The 24,581-nt window shown below is 39.2% G+C and overlaps 1 protein-coding gene across 2 annotated transcripts in view; it reads left to right on the forward strand.

Annotated features, from left to right (window-relative positions):
* LOC127944767 (protein SOGA1) overlaps positions 1–23,829 on the forward strand; it is a 43,594-nt gene extending 19,765 nt beyond the window's left edge. Inside the window, exons 4-14 of one of the 2 annotated variants that reach the window (XM_052541000.1) lie at positions 5,238–5,300; positions 5,878–7,179; positions 8,284–8,412; positions 9,658–9,783; positions 9,916–10,146; positions 12,429–12,557; positions 12,684–12,851; positions 17,009–17,269; positions 18,595–18,665; positions 18,751–20,203; positions 20,348–23,829. In XM_052541000.1, the coding sequence (XP_052396960.1) occupies positions 5,238–5,300; positions 5,878–7,179; positions 8,284–8,412; positions 9,658–9,783; positions 9,916–10,146; positions 12,429–12,557; positions 12,684–12,851; positions 17,009–17,269; positions 18,595–18,665; positions 18,751–20,203; positions 20,348–20,500 (4,086 nt within the window). In that variant the 3' untranslated portion in view covers positions 20,501–23,829. Of the gene's footprint in view, positions 1–5,237; positions 5,301–5,877; positions 7,180–8,283; positions 8,413–9,657; positions 9,784–9,915; positions 10,147–12,428; positions 12,558–12,680; positions 12,852–17,008; positions 17,270–18,594; positions 18,666–18,750; positions 20,204–20,347 lie in introns of both variants that reach the window. The other variant, XM_052540998.1, reaches the window with a different exon arrangement.
* The last annotated feature ends 752 nt before the right edge of the window (positions 23,830–24,581 follow it).

The raw sequence follows: 24,581 nt of genomic DNA on the forward strand, positions 1-24,581 counted from the left end.
AGAGAAGCTGCATGCACCTGTGTTTGTGTGTGTGCATGAAGAAATAAGTGCATGTGCTCAATTAGGAATCTATTGAAGTAAATGTATCTGCAAACTAGCATTTTCCTTACTTTAAAAAAATGTATAGCATTTGATGCACATTGTTTACTCTAATGTTCTGCGTGCTCTAACAGTGGTCATAGAGATTAGCCAATCAGAGGTCAGTTGCATGTAGAGATCTTAAAGTTACAGTACCTAAAACAGCCGGTTTAATTTGAAGAATACCACAGAGAGGTAAATCATGATGAAAGCTCATAGTTTTGTTCCAATACACCTTGGCTTACATTAAACAGGGTAAAAAATAGCATGCTAGAAAACTGTGTCCATCTCACTCAAATGTCAGCATGTGGTTATGAGGAATAACAGAAGTATGTTAAAGTGGATTCTGGTCTTGAGTTGCCTCAGGTTAATGTAGACGGAAAAGCTGTGGACCTGTGGCTATTTGGGGACAGCTGTAGACATTTTCACAGCGATTTGTGTAAGGCATAGTGTTTATCATTTCCATCCTGCTGTTGTGAACTAATAAACATTCTGTTGCTGTGGATCAAAGTGACAGAATATCTCATTTCCTAATCATGTGCAGAGGGACAGAATATGTGTGGGAAACACACAGCACCTGCAGGCTTTCGGTTGCTTTATGAAAAACGCTATGCTAATGATCTGGCTTTTAGCACCCTTGTGTTTTAGGGCAGTTAGTAAGAGAGAAAGCTGGAGAAGCGTGGTCCTTTTCTGCCGTTGTTTTGCCTGTTTGTGCTGGAGGAGAGGGGCCTCGTCATGTCAAATAGATTTGAAAGGTTGTGATTTCCTGTTTTCCCTCTCCCAACTTCCTCCCCCCATTTATTCATCAATTTGTTCCATTTAACTCTACAGTGGAACTGCTCACAAAAGCCGTTGTCATGGGACCCATTATGGTCGGGAACGGTCGGGGACTCGTGTCTCTGTGGTCTGGGAATTGAGACAAAACATACAAAGTGAAAATGGATTTACCACGGCCTCTCTTTCTGGTTATATCCAGCTTTTGGAGTGGTGGGAGTGTGCACTCCATCCATCCTACTGGACAGAACCAGCCAAATTTTTATGTGAAGCAGGATGCATTTGCAATGATATGTTGTTGTGGCGTTCAGTTATTTTACATTTTCAGAGTTTCTGCGGGTCCTTAAAATCTTTAATTGAATTGCATCAAATTGAAGGCCATAAAAAGTCCTAAATGGTACAAGAAGGTCTTAATTATGATTCATGAGGTCTTAAATTTGGGGACGGAAAGACCAGCTTAATGTGATGATTAAACTTCAGAAGTCTATGATTTCATGTAATAAATATGAGCACTGCATGTTTCAAAGTCTGGTGCTGTGCTGCCATTACCGGGGAAACACTTTATTTCTGCCATTCCAAAAGCGCCACCTGCTGGCAGAATGTACATTTCAAGCCGTTCTCTGTTTTTTTTTCAGACCAATGTGAAAATCGACCTATGCTTTTACACTGCAAACACAACGAGTTGTAGATGTGAGCTGGTGGATAGACAAGAAGATTTTGAATGCGTTTATAAAAATCTAAACAATTAAGTAAAATATATTTGTTATTTAATTAACATAAGAATTGATTGATAATTGTTGCTGATACTTTTGACTGATCCATTTCGTTAAAAATGGTTTAAAGGCTGAAATGTGAAGTTTATAATTTTATTTTTATTAAACTGTTTTTGTGAAAACCTGTATCTGAACTGTAAATCATGCTTTTTACAGTTATTTTACAGTTTAATATGTAACCATAGACATTCCCCTACTCAGACGGTATCAGTTTTATTTGTGCAGGTCATAAAAAGTCTTACATTTGAGCTGATACCCTGATTTTTTATCCAGTTTTGCATAAAAATGCCTAAATTTGACTCTCCAATAAATTAAGTCAACACAAAGAGAAAAACTGTTGCTGATATTACTTCCAAATTTTGGGATATTCTGTGTAAGCAATATAAGCAATCGAAGAAAACAAATAAAATCTGAAAAAATCTTGTCATTTCGATTTATAATGCACTTTTTGCTTGATTGTGTGGATGCACAGTTTGGCCCAAAATTTAGGTTATAAATCAATATGACTATAAAATAATAATGATTATTATTAGTCATAAGTTTGTGTAGAGCAATATTTACTGTGAACTGAGTGACTGATATCTGAAACGCCAGCTCACGTGCAAATGAACACAACACAGTGCTGTGTTTCACTCTAAAACATGCAGCATTTATATTTAACATAATCACAGCTTTCACTAAAAAGCCATGATTTGGAGTCATATTGTGATATTGGTTTTGATTATTTGTGCAGCCCTACTAACATCACCTGAACACACTGCTCAGCCATTTTATTCATTTTGCCTTTTCTGTTTGTCATGGAATTATTTTCATTCCCAAAATAGATAATCCATCAACAACTTACCAATGTGTCTCTCCTCCCAGCTTTCTCTGTCACCTCTATTCTCATGAAAGGAAATGAAGTATGATTGATTATATATGTATGTGACTGTAACATGACATCAACTTATTCCTTACATCCTGTGTTGGAGGATAAGTGTTTCATAAGAATAAATCAAGCATGCACAACATTAGGCCATGGCTGAATAGGCCTGTGTGAGTTAGTGTGTGTGTGTGTGTGTGTGTGCTTGTTCTCAGATTTCCATACCTGCATTAGGTTACATGTTGTTGAAATTCAGGTAGCAATTCAGTGATCAGATGACAGACTACATTATGCAGTGATGAACATGATTAAACATTTACCATAATGCTTCTTATTAAAGTTGGCATGAAATTAAAATGCACTTTTTCTAAAATTATGTTATGGATTGCTAACAATTCATTTATGTTTCTATTTTAATTAAAAATTTGTATAACTTGTGATTTGTGATTGCAACACCCACAGTTTCAACATCTTATAAACAATCGATGCACAAAGCCAAGTCTCTGCCAAACATTTTATTTTGCAATAATGTTACACTCAGATGTATGTCACAATGTGAAAGAAAAAATCTCTTGATACTTAGTTTTCATCTTGACTTGTAGTTGCAGAATTTCGACCAGAAGTGATCAGTTTTTGAACAGGTTTTTGTTTTGTTGTTATTCCCAACATATGAAAAAAACAAACCAAAAAAAGTTTAGTCCATAACCTGTCCAAAAATGTTTTACCATGCCTGCCAGTGACACTTGAGTAGAGAAAATGTACAGACCATTAATATCTCTTACCAAGAATAACACTGTGTTTTAGTGTCCTAAACACAGGACAGGAATTATTGATCCGTTCAATGGTGGAATTGTCTCCACAAGCTGAGTCAGACTCTTTAGTAAAACTGCTTGTACTGTGATTTTGTTCCCCATATATTCATGTTGGTTGCTTAATGTGAGGAATATTCCACATTCATGTTGCCACATGACTTCTGGCGGGAAAAAGGTTTTTGCACACCCTTGATAAACTATGGTGGTAAATTTTACAGTTAGAAGACACATGAGTCACAGTTTGGGCTGTATTTGATTTGAATTGTGCATGTTACTTACATCAGTGAGGGTCAGACTATTGTAAATAAAGTCCAATTTAAACCATGTATTATGTAAGTTGTTGGCCAACTGGCAAATAAAAATTTTCTTGCAAATGCCAATTTTTATTTTATGTACATTTATATATATGAAATGGTGAAAGAAAGAGACTGTTTGGGAAGCACACTTCTATTGCATTAGAAAGGCAAAATTGCATCAGCCTTGTGAGTGGTTGGAATTTTATCATAACTGCGTGGAACGCCAGAGTAGGAAACACTCAGTCACTAGAGTCACTGTGAGAGGGTTTGTGCTGGAGGAGTCATAAACAGAAGAAAATCCCACAGAGTGTATAGAAAAGAACCACCCCTCTTTAAAATAATCACATTTCGTGCTTTACAGCCTGAAATGAAGACGGAAACCGTTTTATCCAGCTGTATTTACTCATAAAAGATAAAACACCAACATGTCAGAAAATACAAAAACAGAATCCCAGAGTTGGAAAAAGGATCACCCGCTTGTGTCTGTATTTTGTTGAACCATTTTTTTTTTATATTTGCCCACTCTTCCTTGTAGAACTGCTCAAGTTCTGTTCAATTTGATGGACTGAAGCTTTCAAATTATTCCACAGTTTTTCAGTGGGGTTTAAGTTTAATGGGGTTTAAGGGCTCTGACTAGTCTATGCAAGGACATTCACTTTTTTCTTCTTCAATCCATGTCTGTTCAGTTTTGCTGTGTGCTTTGGGTCAACTTTCGGGCAGAGGGCAGCAGATTTTCCTCAAGATTTTGATGGTATTTTGCCCCATCCATTTTTCCTTCTGTCCTGACAAGTGCTCCAGTCTCTGCTGCAGAGAAACACCCCTATAACAATATATCACCACCTCCATGCTTTACTGGAGCAATGCTGTTATTTGTCCACCAGACATTGTTTGGTGTTGAGGTCTCATCTGCCTCAGAATCTTCAAGGTGCATTTTGGCAAAGCTCTGTCATGTCTTCATGTAGCCTTTCTGGAGGAGTGGCTTTTTTCTTACAACCCTCCCGTACAAGCCTCACATACACACTGTACAGCCTTTACATCTTCAGGCCTTGAGTATGAGGCCATTGGGATAAATAGCGGTGCTATAATCTCATTATGTTCAGACTTCTTTACCACAGACTCAACAAACCACATTAAATGAAAATAAACAGTGGCAAAAAAATGGTCGATACACTGTTATGTCAATGCTTTCATTTCAGCACAAATCTATTGGTTTTAATGAAGTTTAGTGCCATTAAAAGGGCGTTGCCATTAACCAAAGTTATCCTGTTTGATTTTTGCAAAACACAGAAGAGGCTGTGCTCAAGAGTATTGTGTACCTTCTCGCAGCTGGAACCCTGTACTAACTTATCAACATCCAGGACTCCCAACTTTACAATTTACAATTATTTTCTGATAGTTCTCTCTCTCTCATCATCCTATCTCCATTTCCTGCAGTGAATAATTTTTTCATTTCATGGAAACAATGGAATACCTCACGCTGTGATGTGTATCAGTTTAATTCCATGCTGGTTTGCTGCCAAATTATGATTTATGAGTGAAAATATCACAAAGAGAGAGACAGAAGTGGGGAGGGGAGGATAACAAGAGTTATTCATTCATGTCTTTACACATTTTAAATTAATTTATCATCTTTTCCCTCTAGAACTCTTTGAAGAAGAGAAGTGCCAGACCAAACAACAAACCTGATAAAAAAGCATCGCCTCAGGTAATACACTCTAATACTATGATACATTTGATGACTTAGTTTGCTTCAGTTGTGATATTATTATGATCTGAAAGAGGACTGGTAAAGTAAAGCATTTATAGCAGTCTGTAGTTTTAGAAGTGGGTGTTATCAATTTAAAACTTTCATTGTTATTGTAATCCTATATGGGATCCTATAAGGTATCCATAAAACTCCTTCATAATCTCTCCTACCAGAACGTAAGAACTGAACCACAACATATCTGTCAATACATAACCTACAAAAACATGAGGCATCACAGCCATTGACGTCAACTTTTTTGAGAACTACTTTGACTGGAGTAGTTGTGTAGCATGACAAACATGTGTAAGATTGGGCAATTTTTGGTGAGTCAGTCAAACAAGTGTTTTGAAAACGTTGAAACCTAGTTCAAGATCAGCAAGTTTAACAAGCTTATGCAGAGCCAGATTTTCCATTCAAGTACTGTGTGGAGCAAGACCACTAGCTCCAAAAACAGCACTGTGGTGGTAGAAAAGGGGTATTGTTTAATGTTGTAGTGGCTAATAGATGTCTGGTCTCTGCAAATGTTCATCTCCAGCCTCAAGAGGACAGTTCAGACCTAAAGTGCCAGCTTCACTTCGCCAAGGAGGAGTCAGCTCTAATGTGCAAGAAGCTCACAAAGATGGTGAAAGACAACGAGGCCATGAGGGAGGAACTGGCAAAGTATTGCTCTCTGTATGGAGAGGTTGATGCTTCACTTACTGTAGAAGAGGTTGCTGATTCTCCTCACACCCGGGAGGCTGAGGTCAAAGTTCACCTGAAACTCGTGGAAGAGGAGGCAAACCTTCTAAGCCGACGGATCGTAGAGTTGGAGGTGGAGAATCGCGGCCTTCGTGCCGAAATGGACGACATGAAGATCCAAGATTCCCCGGGTGGAGTTAGCATCATGGGTGGAGTCGGAAGTCACCTGTTGCTTTCCACATCTGAGAATGTGATGGAGCTACAGCGCCACCTACAGTTTGTGGAAGAAGAGGCAGATCTGCTGCGGCGCTCCCTGATAGAAATGGAAGAGCAGAACAAGCTCTTGATGAACGAGCTCAACCACTTCAAGTCTGAGCTTCCCACTGTCACCGAGATAGAGCTGTCATCATCCACAGCCATCACTTCACCCACGATCATTCCTGGTGCTTCTGAAGAAGAAGGATCTGGTCTAAATGAAGCCAGCCATAAAGAACTACTTGCTGCCAGGCTTCAGATCACAGAGCTGAACGGCAAAGTAAAAAAGCTCCAGTACGAGAACCGTGTGCTACTGTCCAACCTTCAACGATGCGACTTGGCCTCCAACCAGGGCTCCGCACGTCCAGCGCTGGAGACCGATGCTGAAGCAGGGGACTCGGCTGAGTGCGTCCCCATGCAGGCGCACCGCGAAGGTCCAGTTGGTGATGAGCAGAATGATATTCTGGTGGAGAAGAATCTGAACGTTTCAGGAACAAGTCACATTCATACTGCTCAGTGCCTCAGCATAAAAGACCTTCTCGCCATCCGTGACCAGGCACAACTTGTTACCTCAGCCATTCAGCTTCTGACGTCACCTGACCCCTCCTGTATCTCACCAGACACCGTCTATCATAAGATTACGAAAAATGAGTCTGCGGAACCAGTTCTACTGGAGAAGAGCCAGACCCAAAGCTCCATGCTGCCCCTGGTGGAGGTTCTTCATGGCAGACTGAAGTCCCTCCAGGCTCAGCTACAAGCACTCAGTGAGAGGGTCGATGTCCTGGGTCAGCCCTCAGAGAGGGAGCATGTGGAAGGGCTGTCCCTGATGCCCCTGCTGTCTGAGGCAGAAAACCCTGCAGCAAATTGCTCATGCCCTGCAGATGCTTATTTCAACCAACAGAAGGTATGCACACAATCTCTTAGTCAAATATTCCCTTGCATCTTTGTTCTCCCTTTTTTTTGCATGGAGTTTTGTCTGTTTTTACCAGCAAATTTTCTTTTTGTTGCTTTGCTAGATCATTGAGTTGTATTTACACTACCCTTTCCTTTAGAAAGGTTTGCTGACCACTAAAACAATGCATGCTTGTACCGTGTTATAAGGCCTCATAATGGATAGCATTTAGGCCTCTAATGGAGTAGACATCACAGTATATTTCCAATACATATTGGGCCTGACTATTAAAGCAAGCCGATCCATGCATGTTAGCAAATAAGTGTAAAATCAATATTTTATATTCATAGATATTTCAAAATAAGATAAGTTTAGAACAGGTCACCTAAAAAAAATTAATTTAGTCATCATTCACTTACCTTCATGTCATGCAAAACTTGTTTGAGAAGATACTGTTTCAACTGTTTTTGTTCATCTAATTAAAGTCATGTCTAATGAAAGTCAGTAGGGTCCAATGCAACACTGTTGTGGTTTTTTATTTTTCTGACACAATTTAAGTTTGAACAGGCATTCATTTAGGCTCCATTAGAGGCCCAACTCTTGAGATCCAATCCAGACTCTTCCCTTCCTCCTCCTCTCTCTCTTTTTCCTCACTGCATGGGCACCATGATCTGTGGTTTCTGCTACATTTCTTCCTTTGTTTTTCTTCTTCTCCCTCTCTTTATGATTCCTTCATTTCCCTCTCCCCCATTTCTTGTTTCCTCCTCCTCAAACCAAAGATGATGCTTTCACTCCTTGTCATTTTGTTTCTTTTAGCCATTTTGTCTTCTACCACAATGACCAAACTGTTTTTCCTTTGCATACTTTTCATTGTCTTGTGATGTTTTATTTTCTGGTGATGTTTTATGGGTATCATTATGACTTTTTTTCCCGTGTTTCATTTGTCATTTTGTTTAAATATGTAAATAAATTAAAAAAAAAAAATGTTTTACCCACATTACACATCACATTTTTTATTCCATCATCGTAATTCTCTTGATCTTGTCTGTCTTCTATCATGCTCATCTTTTATTGTTTTTGTTCCTTCATTAAATTGCCCATACATGCATGCAACAGCCTGACTCTAGAGACCTGCCAGACTGTGAGGTCAAAGTTCACCCATGCAAGGCAGAGGAGGAGAGCAACAGCCACAAAGACAGCAACAAAGTTGATGAATATGTCTTAAAGGAAACAAACTCAGATCTGGTAAGGCACTAAAACATGTAGACACAAAACCATTTCACTTTTGCTTGTGTCTTACAATTGAATGCATAATGGCTCTGTTCCAAAACCCAGTGAACTGCTTGCCTAGACTGTTTTTGGACAAAATCTGAGGCGGCATGTTGTGTATCCTTCATGCATAAGGCATACCTAGAATGCACAACAAAAAGTTCAAAAATCTCTTTGATAGAATCAGTGGTGCTCTTAGTTCTGTCAGTTGACGATTGGTACATTTCAAAATCTCAGAAGCTACAATGAAGACTACGGTCAATACAAGGTTCAAAGAGAATTGGGAAATTATGGTTTAAGTAATGACTGCAAAGTCTATTAAATGGGACATTCATAGACTCTGAAGAATCATTATGTGGTAAAAATATAAAAATACCCATGGTGTTCATAAATAAAACAAGACCTGTTCACCCATGCAGAGATATGAGCAATATAGTTATCACTGCCAGGGTGGTTTAGTTTTGCCCTAATTTCACTATGTTCTTTCATTGCACTATATTTACTTCAGTACAGAAACTGATGTGTTTGTACAGACTGCTTTATGACCTGAGGGCTACTTCTTTATTTTTTTCTGGTAAATTTGGTGCAGTTTGGATCCGTTATGTTTGTACAAGACTTCATAAAAAGCAGTTGTTTAATTAAAGACAGTTTAAAGGATTGACATCATGATTAAAAGTAGTCCATTATGCCGAGCTTTAAATCATGAAAGAAGGCATTATGTAATTTGGTGTCCCACACGCTGTGCCAAACGCCCTTGAAGCATTCCAGCAAAACCTCCAGCCATCAACAGTTTCCGACCAAACAATTTATCACCCACCGTATCCACTTACTAGCAAATGTGATTTTCACAAAGAAACTGTGTTCTTGTGATCAAGCTCAGGGTCTCATGTTTAGAAATTTGGGAAGGTCTCATTCAATGATGGACTGATGTTGCTAGAGAAGAAACGGACTAAGCATGCAACAAAAAAAAAAAAACCTAGGACTGTGGGTTGCGTTCTAATCCATGGTCTTACAGATAGATAAATAATACAGACTGTGTTCTCTGCAAACTTGATGTCTTGATCATCAGATAGATTAATTTGGCATTATAGCACATTTACAAAGCAGCAAGTTTTACTATTTCTTCCAGTTTACTTCTATTACAAATACTGTGCAGCTACAGCATTTACCAATTACTTACATTCTCTCTCTCCTACTCTCTGTTTTCATGCTGTTCTCTAGCTGACAGAGCAGGTCGGTGAGCTGCACGCTCTGTTGTCTGAGGCGAGAGAGAAGGCTCAGGGAGCACAGGAAGAGCTGTCACAGGAGAGAGAGGAGCGCCACAATGACACACATAAACTCTCTCAGGTGCAAACATGTTAATAGATGCTGTACTAATTTAGATCAAACTCTGAACATTCGAATAAAGCAAAACCCTAACCCTAAAATCTGATCCAGATATCATTCTCCTAAAGTCTCTCTATCGTTCTCTCTCTCTAGCTTCAGGAAGCGAATCAGAAGGCTCTCCTCCGTCGAGACTTTCAGCTGCAGAGTCTGAGTCTACAGACACGTCTGCAGCAGAAGCTATGGAGTCAGGAGAGAAACCTGCTGGTGCAGGAGTCACAGCAGCTTAAAGAGAGCCTCCTCCTCATCAGCCTCAAGCTGCGCTGGCTCCTCAAACAGTGGAGACTCGGCAAGAAACTAGACACCGAGAGCAAGGATATCTTAGAGGTATGGAGCCTTTTTTATTTAACAGCTGAGGGTGAATTCGGTAGGAATGAATTGTTTGTGCTGAACGCAGGTTTATTTGCACAGACTGTTTGCATTGTTTTATCACCTGATTCACTGAAGGAACTATGCAAATTAGGAAACAGTGCAAAACATGCTCACAAGGTCTGAATGCAATCAGCATAGCACAATTAATTTACATTTGGAGCCTGATTAAACTGGATTGTTGGTGGTTAGTGAATAAAATTTATCAAAAATGACAGTAAAGATATAATGTTACAGGAGATTTCTGTTTCAGCGTTCAATTAAATGCTATTCTTCGAAACGTACTATTCAAAAAATCCTAAAATATCTGTCATGCTTTTCACAGAAACACTTAATACAGGGGCATCTCAATAAATTAGAATGGGTTGGAAAAGTTAATTTATTTCAGTAATTCAACTCAAATTGTGAAACTTGTGAATTAAATAAATTCAGTGCACACAGACTGAAGTAGTTTAAGTCTTTGGTTCTTTTAATTGTGATGATTTTGGCTCACATTTAACAAAAACCCACCAATTCATGATCTCAACAAATTAGAATATGGTGACATGCCAATCAGCTAATCAACTCAAAACACCTGCAAAGGTTTCCTGAGCCTTCAAAATGGTCTCTGACAATCATTGACACCCTTCACAAGGATGGTAAGCCACAAACATTCGTTGCCAAAGAAGCTGGCTGTTCACAGAGTGCTGTATCCAAGCATGTTAACAGAAAGTTGAGTGGAAGGAAAAAGTGTGGAAGAAAAAGATGCACAAGCAACCGAGAGAACTGCAGCCTTATGAGGATTGTCAAGCAAAATAAATTCAAGGATTTAAGAGAACTTCACAAGAAATGGACTGAGGCTGGGTTCAAGAGCCACCACACACAGACGCGTCGAGGAATTTGCTGAACCACAGACAACGTCAGAGGGGTCTTACCTGGGCTAAGGAGAAGAAGAACTGGACTGTTGCCCATTGGTCCAAAGTCCTCTTTTCAGATGAGAGCAATTTTTGTATTTCATTTGGAAACCAAGCTCCTAGAGTCTGGAGGAAGGATGGAGAAGCTCATAGCACAAGTTGCTTGAAGTCCAGTGTTAAATTTCCACAGTCTGTGATGTTTTTTTTAAAAACCAAAATCACTGTACCCATTTACCAAGAATTTTCGGAGCACTTCATGCTTCCTTCTGCTGACCAGCTTTTTGAAGATGCTGATTTGATTCTCCAGCAGGATTTGGCACCTGCCCACACTGCCAAAAGCACCAAAAGTTAGTTAAATGACCATGGTGTTGGTGTGCTTGACTCTATGGGGGAATCTGTGGGCTATTGTCAAGAGGAAAATGAGAAACAAGAGACCAAAAAATGCAGATGAGCTGAAGGCCACTGTCAAAGAAACCTGGGCTTCCAGACCACCTCAGCAGTGACACAAACTGATCTCCTCCATGCCACGCCGAATTGAGGCAGTAATTAAAGCAAAAGGAGCATCTACCAAGTATTGAGTAGACGAACAGTAAATGAACATACTTTCCAGAAGGCCAACAATACACTAAAAATGTTTAGTAACACTTTAGAATAGGTAACACCTATTAGTTGCTTATTAGCATGCATATTACTAGAATATTAGCAATGTATTAGTGCTAATTAAGAACATAATAATGTTATTCTACTTGACCTTATTCTACGTACATCCCTAATCTTACCCAATACCTAAACCTTACAACTACCTTTCTAACTATTAATAAACAGAAAATTAAGAATTTATTGAGAGAAATGTCATAGTTAATAGTTAACAAGTGTTATTTTTATTGGTCTTATGAAGTATTCTAATTTGATGAGATCGTGAATTGATGGGTTTTTGTTAAATATGAGCCAAAATCATCACAATTAAAAAAAACTAAGACTTAAACTACTTCAGTCTGCGTGCAATGAATTCATTTAATCTACAAGTTTCACAATTTGAGTTGAATTACTTTTCCACGACATTCTAATTTACTGAGAAGCACCTGTATTACAACTGTTTTCAACATTAATAATATAAGAAATGTCTCTTTGGCGCAAAATCAGCATATAATGGATGATTTCTGAAAGACTCAAGTAGTGATGCTGAAAATTCAACTTTGCATAACAGGAATAAATTACATTTAAAAAAAAATTAAACAGGAAACAGTTATTTGAAATAGTAATAATATTGAAGTTTTTATTTTAATCAAATAAATGCAGCCTTGGTGTGCTTTGTAAATACCATTTAAGTCTGATATGTTTTTCCAGGTTAACAGTGTCAAAGATCTCTGTATCCTGCTTGAGGAAGATGGCCTGTCTTCCCACTATGGTGACAACAAGATGTCAGCCGCCGAGGAGCAGCCACTCAATGCTACACCTAAAGAACACAGCCTACAGGTGGGTTACAACAGAGATTGGCAGAACACCTAACTTCTGCAGGACACTAACATGCTTTACATTTGGATTTCCTTATAGTCAAGTCTTCAAATGTAACCTATTTCCATCTCTTGTTGCCCTCAGCAGCCTAGCGCTTTCGGAAGTACTGTCTCGGACCTGAAGGTGGCGCTGCAGGACCTGAGCGCTGAGCTGCGCGAGGAGCGTCAGAGTTCACAGGAGTTAACGCAGCAGTTTGCCCGTGCTAAAGCATCATGGGAAGTCGAACGGTTGGAACTCAAGAGCATTTTCACTCAGGTGAGTCGCAGGACAGTCCACATGAGAAGCAATTTATGGTAGTCAGACAATTTAAACTATTAGGGCAGGAAGTTAATGTTGGACCTCAGCTTCGCCTGGCTGAATTTATAACTTGTCATTTCCATGTCTTCCTTTTACCTGAAAATACAGTTTGTTCCCTGCTTTGATTTGAAACCCTAATCAGATTGGACGGAAAACATATGGTATGAGCAGAGAGACCAAAACTGATATAGCCAGTTGTAATCAATACAACTAAAGTGTTAGGCCTTAGTAATGTCTTTTAGATATGCGCCTATTAAAGATTTACAGCAGTGGAAGGAATAATTAGTCATACGGTAGTTTTCTGTTACTTATTTATTTTTAAATAACTTAACAAAATGTTTGATTCAGAGAGTGCTCTCTGGATACATTACAGAGTACTTTGTCGAGTGGGGAAATTCTCTGTTAAGTAGATTGTGGCTTGTAACACAATAAAATCTGAAAGAGTCCATAGAGGTGAATCGTTTTATATGTACTTTGCACTGTAGGTGTAAAGTAACTACTTTAACATTGATCTCACTGGGTGTTTTAACTCCATTGTCATTGATTTAACATAAACAGATTACAGTAATTCCTCTTGGGAGACTCATTCTGGAAACCAGAAGAGCTTTTGAACACTGAAGCCAGATACATTTCTTGTGCTCCGTTTGCTGTCACACAGGCTGAAGAGATGCTGGATGTGGCCTGTAGTTTTGTTATTTGATCTTGTGTTGGTTAGGACATGCACCAGTAGTCTGGGAAGAGAGCTGTGCAAGCCATCTGCAGTGGATCAGCAGCAATGTGGCATTTCACAGGGGGCCGAGAGGGAGTGTGTGTTCACAGGCTTGTTTCTGAGCATGATGGTGAAAGATGAGTTTAATATATTTACTCTGAGAGGCATTCATGACTAGAGTTTTCTTAATGGCTTAATTAATGAGCTGTGAGAGGAAGAGGACTTAGGCACAGTTTGTGGATCTGTCTGATAAACACAGAAGGCTACAGATGAGAAACAAATATGGAATAAATTAACGATGCGATGAATTTGGCCGAATATGCAAAATGGCATGTTTTGACTGTCAGTATTGGTGGATGAGCTAAAACGGGTAACTGAGCAAAACGGCCTTATATGCAATTTAAATGCATCTTTTTTTTGAGAGAGAGAGAGAGATGCCTAGAAATAAAGTTGATTAATTGATTATCAAAACTTTTTTTGTTGTGCCATCTTTCAGTGTTAAAATACATATACCAGTTTAATGTGCAGAGACAATAAAAAGTAAGCCAATCATAATATGATTTTACAATAAACACTGGGGCACTTGACAAATAGTTATTGGTCAAGTTATGGGTTTAAATGGCTGACACAATAAAAATATATCTAAAAAGCAGGTAATATAGCAATATAAGTAAATATATCATAATACAGTGGTGCATGCATTTTAGAATATTCTAAAAAATAAAAAATAATTAAATGCAGTAGAACACGAGGAGTGTTTAAGAAAACTATTTGGATAGTCAATATTTTTGCTAATCTGTTTGTTGCTGCTAACGGAGCAGAAATTGCACTGCAGCTTCAAGTCAAGTATGTTTACTTTGTAGATGCCTTAATCAGTGCGTAGAGAGCCAGGGCATGCAATCAGTTGTGTTTAGATTAGTTAAAATACTCGCTCCTTTCCCTTTGTTGTTGAAAAGGTTACAACAGAAAAAATAAGCACACATACCATAGATTGCACCAAAAGCAATAGCCCTATGCTCTCCAGAGAACCTAATGACACTAGACTGCCGCTTTCACCATTACTGCTCTGATAGGTCGATATTACAGGGCTCCCTTCCTCCCTGCCACTCCTCCATTTTATCTGCACTTCCTTTGTTTTTCTAAGACTGTTATTCAGAGAATAAGTCATGCAATAATACAAGGAATGGGAGAGGTGGGATTTTACGCTTTAGTATTAGCTGTGACCTCCATGGCACTAATAACAACCTGTCACAGAAAATGATTTATCACTGCATTAACAAGACAGGTTTATTGACCCCAGTAATGTTGTTAGAATAATCCTATAAAGTCTTCTGTTGGTGCTGCACATTGTCACCTTTTAATAATTCATGATGCAAGTCAAAAATGATTAAAATAAATCACAATCCACAAAGCCACGTCAGCAGTCTAATAGAAATAAAAACATTTCTGGATCATTCTTCTTTCCTTTAATCATACGGTTTATGAGGAGGTATCTGGAACAAATCTATTTCACCCTCTTTACTAAACCTCATCAACCCATTAACCTCTTATTGCCATCCAAAGCAAAACTCATTAGGCATTATCACTGTGAGAAGCTAGTCACTGATTGTCTGAAGAGTTCCCAGCAGGCTGCATGTTTTAATAACCTGACTTACGTACGCTCACAAAATATGAGTTCTGAAGATCTGTGGCTTCAATTGAAAGAGCAGAAGGAATTTAAATGAGAATGGGGGATAAAGAGTAGGCTGGCTTCATAATTACTATTTCTTGGAAACATAATACAAAATACAACCAAATATCACAACAATCTAATTGGCTGAGCTGTGATTGAAGCAGTTGTAAAACTGCCAATATGATGTATAGAGCCTGCAGACAACATGCAATCTATTCATTATACTACTTGGAACAATAATCTTCTATTTACCAAAAATGTTACGGTTAACGTTCTTCTAAAACCATATGACTTTCTTCTGTGGAGAACAAAAAAGAAATTCTGCTACTTTGAGAAAAATAGGTTCCAAGACTTGGAAAAATGTAAGGAATTGTGTTTGAGTGTCGCCTGAAACTTGAAAGCGAAAAGCAGAGTCAGAATTTGTATTTTTGTGTTCCACAGAACACAGTAGGGACCCTATATTACACCCGGCACAATGCAATGCAAGGTTCAGCGCAAAGTGTGTTTGCTAGTTTCAGTCCAGCACTGTTTGCATTTTCTCGTCCAGCGCCACGTCGTTTAATTAGCAAATGCATTTGCGCTCATTTGTGCGCCCATGGGCGTGCTGGTCTGAAAAAGAGGTATATTGAATTTAAGCACATTTAAAAGAATAGCTCACCCTAAAATCACTAAGGTGATGAGGAGTTTTAGATGAGTTTGTTCATCAGAATGGGTGCCATCAGAATAAGAGTTCAAACAGCAGATAAAAGCACGTTTTAACTTAATGTTTGCTTCTGGCTAAAATACCTTTATTTACAAGTTCTCCATCTATATTATTGCTATTATTGCTTTCTCCAGTGAAAACAGGTTATAGGTGAAAACAGTTCTAAACTGGCCAGCAGGAAATGGACATTTTTAAATGGAGGAAGTGTTATTAAAAAAAAAGTTACGTGACATACAGCCAAGTATGGTGACCAATACTTTGCATTTAACCCATCAAAAAGTGCACACACACACAGCAGTGAACACACACACACCCAGAGCAGTGGGCAGCCATTTATGCTGCGGCACCCGGGGGTCCGGTGCCTTGCTCAGGGACACCTCAGTCACAGGTATTGAAGGTGAAGAGAGCACTGTACATTCAATACAATTCCCGCCGGCCTGAGATTCAAACTCGCAACCTTTGGGTTAGGAGTCCAAATTTCTAACCATTAGGCCACGAGTTCCCTCATGGATTAAGGACTCATAATTTGGCCAAGAGTGAATATTAAAATGCCTTAATGATGGATTTGTTTCTTACAAACACATCTTTTCACTTCACAAAACAATAATTGATAGACTGGAGTCATGTGAATTGTGGATTATTGTGATGTTTTTATCAGCTGTTTGGACTCTCATTCTGACTGCAGAGGATCCAATATTGAACAATTGCTGTAATGCTAAATTCCTTAGAATCTGTTCCAATGTAGAAACTAACTCATCCACATGTTAGGTAGCCTGAGGGTGAGTAAATTTACATTTTGAACAAAGTCTTTAATTGCACTTCTATCTGCTTATTTAATGGTGTGGGGGAAATAAATATCTATATATATCTAAATATCTATAAAGTGGTCTGGATGGAGCAGCTGTCAGCATCTAACTGCAAATGCTTACTGTGTATCATGGGGCTGTTTCTGTGGTTACTTTTCCAATTTTGAAAACATTGAGTGTTCTTTTTTCTCACCCTCTCATTTTGTACTTTATTTTTATTATCAGCTGGAGGGTAAAATGGGAAAGGCATCTGTGGCTGGGGGTGAAAAGGATTCTCCAGACCTCAAGGGGGCGCTAAAAAAGGAGAGGGAGGAGCATCAACACCTGTTGGCGGACTCTTACGCTGCTGTGATGGACCTCACCAAACAGTTGCAGATCAGTGAGAAGAACTGGAGTCGAGAGAGGCTAGAGCTTCTGGAGCACTTCAACCAGGAAAGAAGTCAATGGGAACAGCGTTTACGAGATGTCCAAAACAAAGGCACTCAGGTCAGATGTCATAAGGGATTTAAAGGATTTGTTCACTCAAAATTGTAAATGTTATTGTTTATTTACCGTCATGTCATTCCAAACCTGTATGACCTAGGGCCCTATTTTAACGATCCAAACACAAAGTGTTAAGCGCACGGCGCAGGTGCACTCAGGACGTGTCCAAAACCCATTTTGCTATTTTAACGACGGAAAAACAGTTGACGCAGATTTGAGTTGGTCTATGGCGCAGTCTATTTTCAGCTCCTTAAAATAGCAATGCACCTGAACACTCCTCTTTTTTAGACCAGCACGCCCATGGGCGCACAAATGAGCGCAAATGCATTTGCTAATTAAACAACGTGGCGCTAGACAGGAAAATGCAAATGGTACCGGACTGAAACTAGCAAACACACTTTGCGCTGAACCTTGCATCGCATTGCGCCGGGTGTATTATAGGGCCCCTTCTGCGTTCTGTGGAACACAAAAATACAAATTCTGACTCTGATTTTCGCTTTCAAGTTTCAGGGGACACTCAAACACAATTCTGTACATTTTTCCAAGTCTTCTAACATATTTTTCTCAAACTAGCAGAATTTCTTTTATGTTCTTCAGAGAAGAAAGTCATATGGTTTTAGAAGAACATGAACAGTAAAATATGGTAAAGTTTCAAGTGCATTAAAAGGCCTTGGAAGCTTTGTTTTGTATTACCAAATCTTTGTCCTTTTAATCTTCTGTTTTATTTGGGTCTGTGAGGATGTCATCATGACACACTTCCTTCACTGACTTAGGGTTGCCCTCACATAATGGGTGGATATGACAGTATCTCTAAACATTTCCGCAGAGCTCCTGCAGACAGGCTCTCTGCATGTTGCATCACTTATCTGGAATTGCTGGTTTTGCATATCCATGTGGCTGTGCACAGTGTGTGTAATCCAATTGGAAAGAAGCCTGAGACAGTGTGGTTAGTGTGTCTGTACTATCCACACTGTTAGTAATAAAACTGGAAAAAAACAGATGAGACTATATAGTTTTTCCCTTTCTTGCTCTCATTCCCTGCATCTTTCCTATTGTGACAATCAAGCTCTGTGATCTAATTTCTTTGTTTTAAATGACATCCTGGATACCATGTCTCACTGAGAGAATTTAGGTCATTTTCATAGACGTGGTGAACCATACCACCAGCATTACCCCACAGAGGAAACTAGCTGTTTTGAATGACCTCATTTCTTTAAGAGAATACTGACTCAGTAATACCACATGAATGAATGGGAGTACTGTGCGAAGGGATGACTACAGCATGCCACTTTTTAAAACTTCTCTAAAATAGATAATTTCTTTTTCAGTCTCTTCATGATAAAACTTCTGAAAAAGAAATCTCGGCAGATGCAGCCACCAGTGGTTCAGGACTGCAAAGGTAAACTGACTTGATTAGAGTCTCGGTTGTGCCTTGTTTTGTCAGACGTGATTGTTTTATGATAATCCCCACTCTCTCGTTACAGGACCAAATCAGTGTCTTCCCTCTCTGAATTTAAGAGTCTGCTGGACACCAGTCTGTTCCTTCCTGGTCACAAGGTCAGTGGGGTACCAGAGTGCAATGTTGCACAGCATCAATCTACTGTCCCTGCCTCCATTCTGGCTTGCACTGACTTAAGTGATCTAAATAAGAAGAATTGGAAGTACTTGACCAATGATTCTGCAATGCTGGAGAAGGGTGACCAGTTTAAGACATGGGACTGCCCAAGCACCAACTCTAACAGCAGCTTCCCAGGACTGGAGTTGAGCAAGGAGTACATCCAGAGAAGCTACACCGCACCAGATAAGACGGGTATTCGCATCTATTACAGCCCTCCGACTGTGAGGAGAATGGAGAGGAGGCCAGTCAAAGAAAAGTCCCAGCAGGATCCTCAGCAAGGACCATCATCTTGGGACGGACCCATGATAGATCCATCAGGTCAGACTGCTGCATCTGCACCTTTGTCGAGCACTTCCTCATCCTCTTATGAGCAGTGGTTGAGTTCACTTTCACAGCAGCATAGAGACCTACTTGAAGGACGGACAGGAGGTTCTGCACCATTCCACGGACTGGAAATGTCAGGCAACCTTAGTGATGACATGAAGGAGATGACCAACTGTGTGCGACAGGCCATTCGTTCTAGTTCCCTGGAGAGGAAGTGCAGCAAAGATACTGGGAGCCAGACAGTTGGTGTTTCAAATACAGGAACACAGACAGCACAGTTTGTCAGCATTGGCCTACAAACTGATGGTCCCATTTCAACAACTAGAAGCCTTCAAGGGAAAGCATGGTCTCCCCGTCCATCCACCTCACTTTCTTCTGCACGCACCAGACAGATCTCTTCATCTCTAGAGAAAGTCCACAGTCGCATTGATAGACCATGTTGCTCACCGAAATATGGCTCACCTAAGCTTACCCGCAGGGTCTCCACCTCTTCCTCCAAACTCGAGACCTCGTCAACATCCTCAAGGGATCGCAGTGTATGGAATCTTCATAACCGTAGTGGATCTCAGAACGGATCTGCTTGGGCACGTTCCACCACCACCCGAGAAAGCCCAGTGCTTAGTGGCCTCAATGATGGTTTGACCAGTCTCTTCAGTGTGGTGGAACACCCTGGAAGTGTTGAATCTTTATGGAAAGCAAGTACATGCCCGGGGAGACAAGCTGCTGGGAAACCCTCTTGTCCCAGCATAGGAATTGGTCTGGGGGAAGCGGGAGCTCAGAAGTACAGCTTGGTCCAGGAGTTTCTGCGCAATGTTTGTGGCAGGACTGCACCAGCAGGGACCATTGACGAACCAAAGCCTGAATGCCTACCTGGAGCCTTAATCAGCACAGACAACATCACAAAGATCGTCAATAAGAGGTTTATGAAAACACAAAGAGAGGAGTTTGTAGCTAGCGCAAAGGATGCAGTGAGCTCAAGCTCTAGTAACCTGGAGGTGAGACAGTCTTAAACAAGTTTTAGTTTCTCCACTGTTGAGCTGGTTGATTGCATTTAATCATGAACATCCCCTCTCCCTCCAAAGCATACACCCTGAATAAAGTAAATATCTTAAGATCTTTTAAATCTTTTTTCTTTGCAGGATTCACCTTGTGACTGCAGCTCACAAACTGTCACTTCCTGTTTTGCCCGCCACTCCCGCTCCACCACACGACATACCCATGGCCAGTGCAAACATCCAGTGCAAGAGTCACCCATGGGAACTGAAGAACAATTCGATACCAGCAATGAATGAGAATGAAGGTGGCCTCTTCTGACACCCAGAAAGTATACAAAGAAAACAACTGTCAACACGCACTCCACACAGACTGCCACACACCAGTACACACAGAGACGCACCCTTAAACAAACAAATACATGCTTCATAACTTCAGTAAAAGTCTTCAGGGTTACGAGGGGAAAGGGAAAGAGTTGACCTCCCTTTTAGGTCCACTGTCAACCAGCTAGATTTCACATTACAAGTCAATCATTCCAGAGTAAACCAGCCAGAACTGCCTTTAAAGTACATCATTCTACCATTCCACAGTCATCCAGTCAGAACTCTTCTTATATTCTGCCATTCCTCTGTTTTCTTCATCCAGCCAACAGGACAGCTTAGCCAGCCATTTCAATCCCCAGGGAAGAACTTGACACCATGTCTTAATGAAGTCATGTAGATATAAAGGGAATATACAGCATGCAATTGACTAATCAAACCAAGAACCTCAACATGTCCTTCAGTAAGATTATTTATCTCTCAGTTGCCCAGTGGCCCATACATTTTACCACAAACAGCTATGCATGGAGCAGCTGTAAAATTGTCCCATAACCAGCCCTTTATGGATTCTACAAGTTCTTGTTCAACTCGCCGTTTTTGAGTCTACACTGAACCACTTTTGCCTTCATTGGTATTGGTAAAACAAAATGTTGTCAACTAAATCCAACGTGGTATCAATTTGGTTTATGTTCTCTTTAGACAATCATCAAACAAACAAGCTTGTTTTAACTACTGTATAGACTCTGCAAATACTTGGGATCATCTTCAATTTTCAAACCAGCCAAAATATTGAACTCTGAATCTACCCTTGGATTTCTCTTTACAAAACAAAAAGAAAAAAAGGACTGGATGACATGATATATCATTGCATTATGAGTGTGTTCTTTTTAAAACTAAATATTCTCATTATGCTGTCTGAAGATGTTTATGAAGAGCACGTTGGTAGCTGTAGAGTAGGAGGAAAGCAGTTGTTTTGTTTGCATTGTTACTTTGTACTGCGTTTAAAGTGTTTGAACATTATAGCACTAACGTAAATCTCCGTTCCCAGTCTAGGATGTCCTGACGAATTTTAAAGTGTAATTATCATTTTTATTCAACCCTGTAGTTCTACAGAAGACGTGTTGCTGGGTGCATCTTCTGCAATCCTCCTCTTTAATTTCTCTGTCTACCTCTTCATACGCCATCATTATGCTGAAATAACCCTAGTGGACTTTAGTCGGGGTAGGCACCAATTTTCATCTGATGGGAATAAAAAATAAAATAAAAAAACTGTATGGGATAGAAGTATAGTCAGTTTAGTAGGTGTTTGCTACTATTGTGTGTTGGGAAAAACTTTACACAACATGAGTTGGGAAAATTTGTCATGACTCTAGAAAACCTACTGAACTGAGACCTTGTTCTAAATATCATTCTAAGCGCTTGTGGTTGTCCTATATGTCAAAACATTGGTCAATTTATGTTGCATAGACTGTCAGGTAGTAACTGTGGAGTCTGCATCAGTGCAGGCTCAGCAAAAGTGCATATAAAAGCTGTTTATCGGTTTATTCGGTTTTGAAACCTAAAATGGCAAATGGGACATCCTCTATAAACTATTGCAGCACTTGGGAAAGTACGTCAGTCTCACAGCCTCATTAATGCCAAATTGAATGTCATCTACCCTGATAAACCTCCATAATCCTATTTTCCAGACCACATTTGAAAGCCTCACAAAATATTAATTATGCAGATATCACATAAATTAACAGAATTATGCTTAAGACTGAAACACTGAATGCTTCAGTGAGATTTTGAGATTTGTAAAATCTTATCAGATGATCCCAAAATATAATCCATAATCTGACCATTCATGTAGCTATGCAGTTACCGTAATATGAGTGTGTGCCTCCCTGTATCTGCTCCTGCATCAGAGTCAAGTATGTTTGTAATGTGTTTTTTTCAATCTCCAGTTGGAGTGGTGCTGCAGGAACTGAAGTTTAGTCCTTTATGCTGGTGCTTTTCTTAGATTTAATGACGGTAAATTAGAGGAAACATTTTTGTATGCATTTCCCGAGCCATAGGGATTCGTTGATTCAGCTATTTTATAAATCGGGCATTAGTAAAGTATCAGAATATGACATCTCAATTGTTCAGTGCATGGCCAAAAAAACAAAAAACAAAGTCAGATATTATAAAACCAGCCTATTATATCCCAGACAATGTGTCCTCTTTATCTCTCACAACCTTGCCATGTCCCACAGCTACCTCTTAACTCAAAACTGTATCTTACATTAATTTTTAACCCATTCATGTTTCATTTTGAAGGTCACTAGAGTGCCTTTAAAAAAAAAAATCTGTGCGAAGTAGGTTTATGAGGAACCATCTATTGATGGCAACGATACAACAGATCAGAAGACTGAGACAAAGTCTGTATTCAATCTATAGTGTATATTGTAATTTATAGCAGAAGCCAAAATACATTTTGAAGACATTTATGAGTGAAATCTGCTATTGTAATCAATCCAACATTTCTTTATAAGCCATTTAAACTTGTTTGAATGTTTCCTGAGTTGAGTCTGATGATGTTGCTTTGCCTACTAGTAAACATTTTAGACAAATCGTGTACCGTCCCTTCAAGTGCCCCTTAACCATTTAGTCTTAGATTTCATTCTTCTAATTTTGGTCACATGATCTCTGAAAAAGCAGGGGGAATGATCTTAGTTCAGGAGCTTTTCGTTTGAGCGCTTCCATAGTCAATTTATCAAATGCTGAAGTCCTACATCAAACCCCACTGTTGGTTTCACAGAAGGCTGTAAATGACAGCAATTACAGACAGTTTTATAGCAATTCTTATACCAGTGACAGAAGTTTAAAAGGTCATGTGGTTGCTGGTTTTATATTTAAAGATGTTGTTTTCATGGGAGCAGCTCACTGATTGGCCTTCCCATTCACGATGCTGGTCTCCATCACGTCAACACCTGTTTTAATGCCTAGCAATATATACAACACTTTGTCGGTCATTGTTGTCAATATCGTCTGGTAAATTATTATAAAGAAAATGCGTGTATATTTCTTTTTTGTTTCCATTTGAAATCTCTTTTGAATCAGAAATGTTGACGACAGATGGACATGGAGAAAACTTTCTAAATGTTTTAACTTGAAGTCAGATATACTGTAAATAAATACTCAATTTGTACTCTTTCTATCCTTGCGTCGGATATATTGAATGTCTCTGCCAACCTGACCTTTTCTCACCTGAAATAAAAACATAAGAAGATTTTGTGTAAATAGAAACATTTTAAAAATAAAAGTGCTGAAAAATTCTTCATAGACTTTTTGTTTATTTTTTAACATCTGGTTAGGGACTACAGTAGTGTTGTTGCAAACACAATTTTATACTTTTCACAATTTACTAAAAAAAAACATCAGCTTACTATAGGCTAACTGTTCATATGTTATCTGAAATGAGAAAAAAAAAAGTTATTAGAATTGATTGCTTGTTTTGCACAACAAAGTGCACCAGCTGTCCTTTATTTATTATTTATAATTATTTACGTTCTACTTTAAGTGTTTTTTTTATTAATTTTTATATTTTTTTGTGTGATTCATTTTTAACTTTTCGATCTACAGTCGTCAAGCCATTTTAATGATCTTTAAACTGAGCACATTCTTTTAATTTAAGCGTAAATGTGTTTAAGTACATGCATTTGTTGTGGAGAAAATTACTCATCTCTTTATTCCCCTTTGGAATTAAGACGGTGGAAAAAAAAAATGAAGCATGTAGAAAGAGTGGTGTGTTTGGTGTGTTAAATGTAGCTCTAGGATATAACGGTTTATGTCCAGCTGTGGACTGTAAGTTTCAGTCCAGCTGGATTCCTCCTCCCAACACACACACAAACACACACACACACAACATAGCTGATCACTGGAACCATGGAAAGGAAACTCTCGATCATTTGTGTATCATTGCTTGTGTGTGTGGTGTTGGGTTCACTTGGGAAGAACATCTGTGATTTTCTTCAGGATAATTTGCCTGCCCACCAAGATTTTTTTTGAAAATAAACAAGTTTACATTTGAATCTGA

The sequence above is a fragment of the Carassius gibelio genome, chromosome A23 (genome assembly GCF_023724105.1).
Source record: "Carassius gibelio isolate Cgi1373 ecotype wild population from Czech Republic chromosome A23, carGib1.2-hapl.c, whole genome shotgun sequence".
Taxonomy (NCBI): Eukaryota; Metazoa; Chordata; class Actinopteri; order Cypriniformes; family Cyprinidae; genus Carassius; species Carassius gibelio.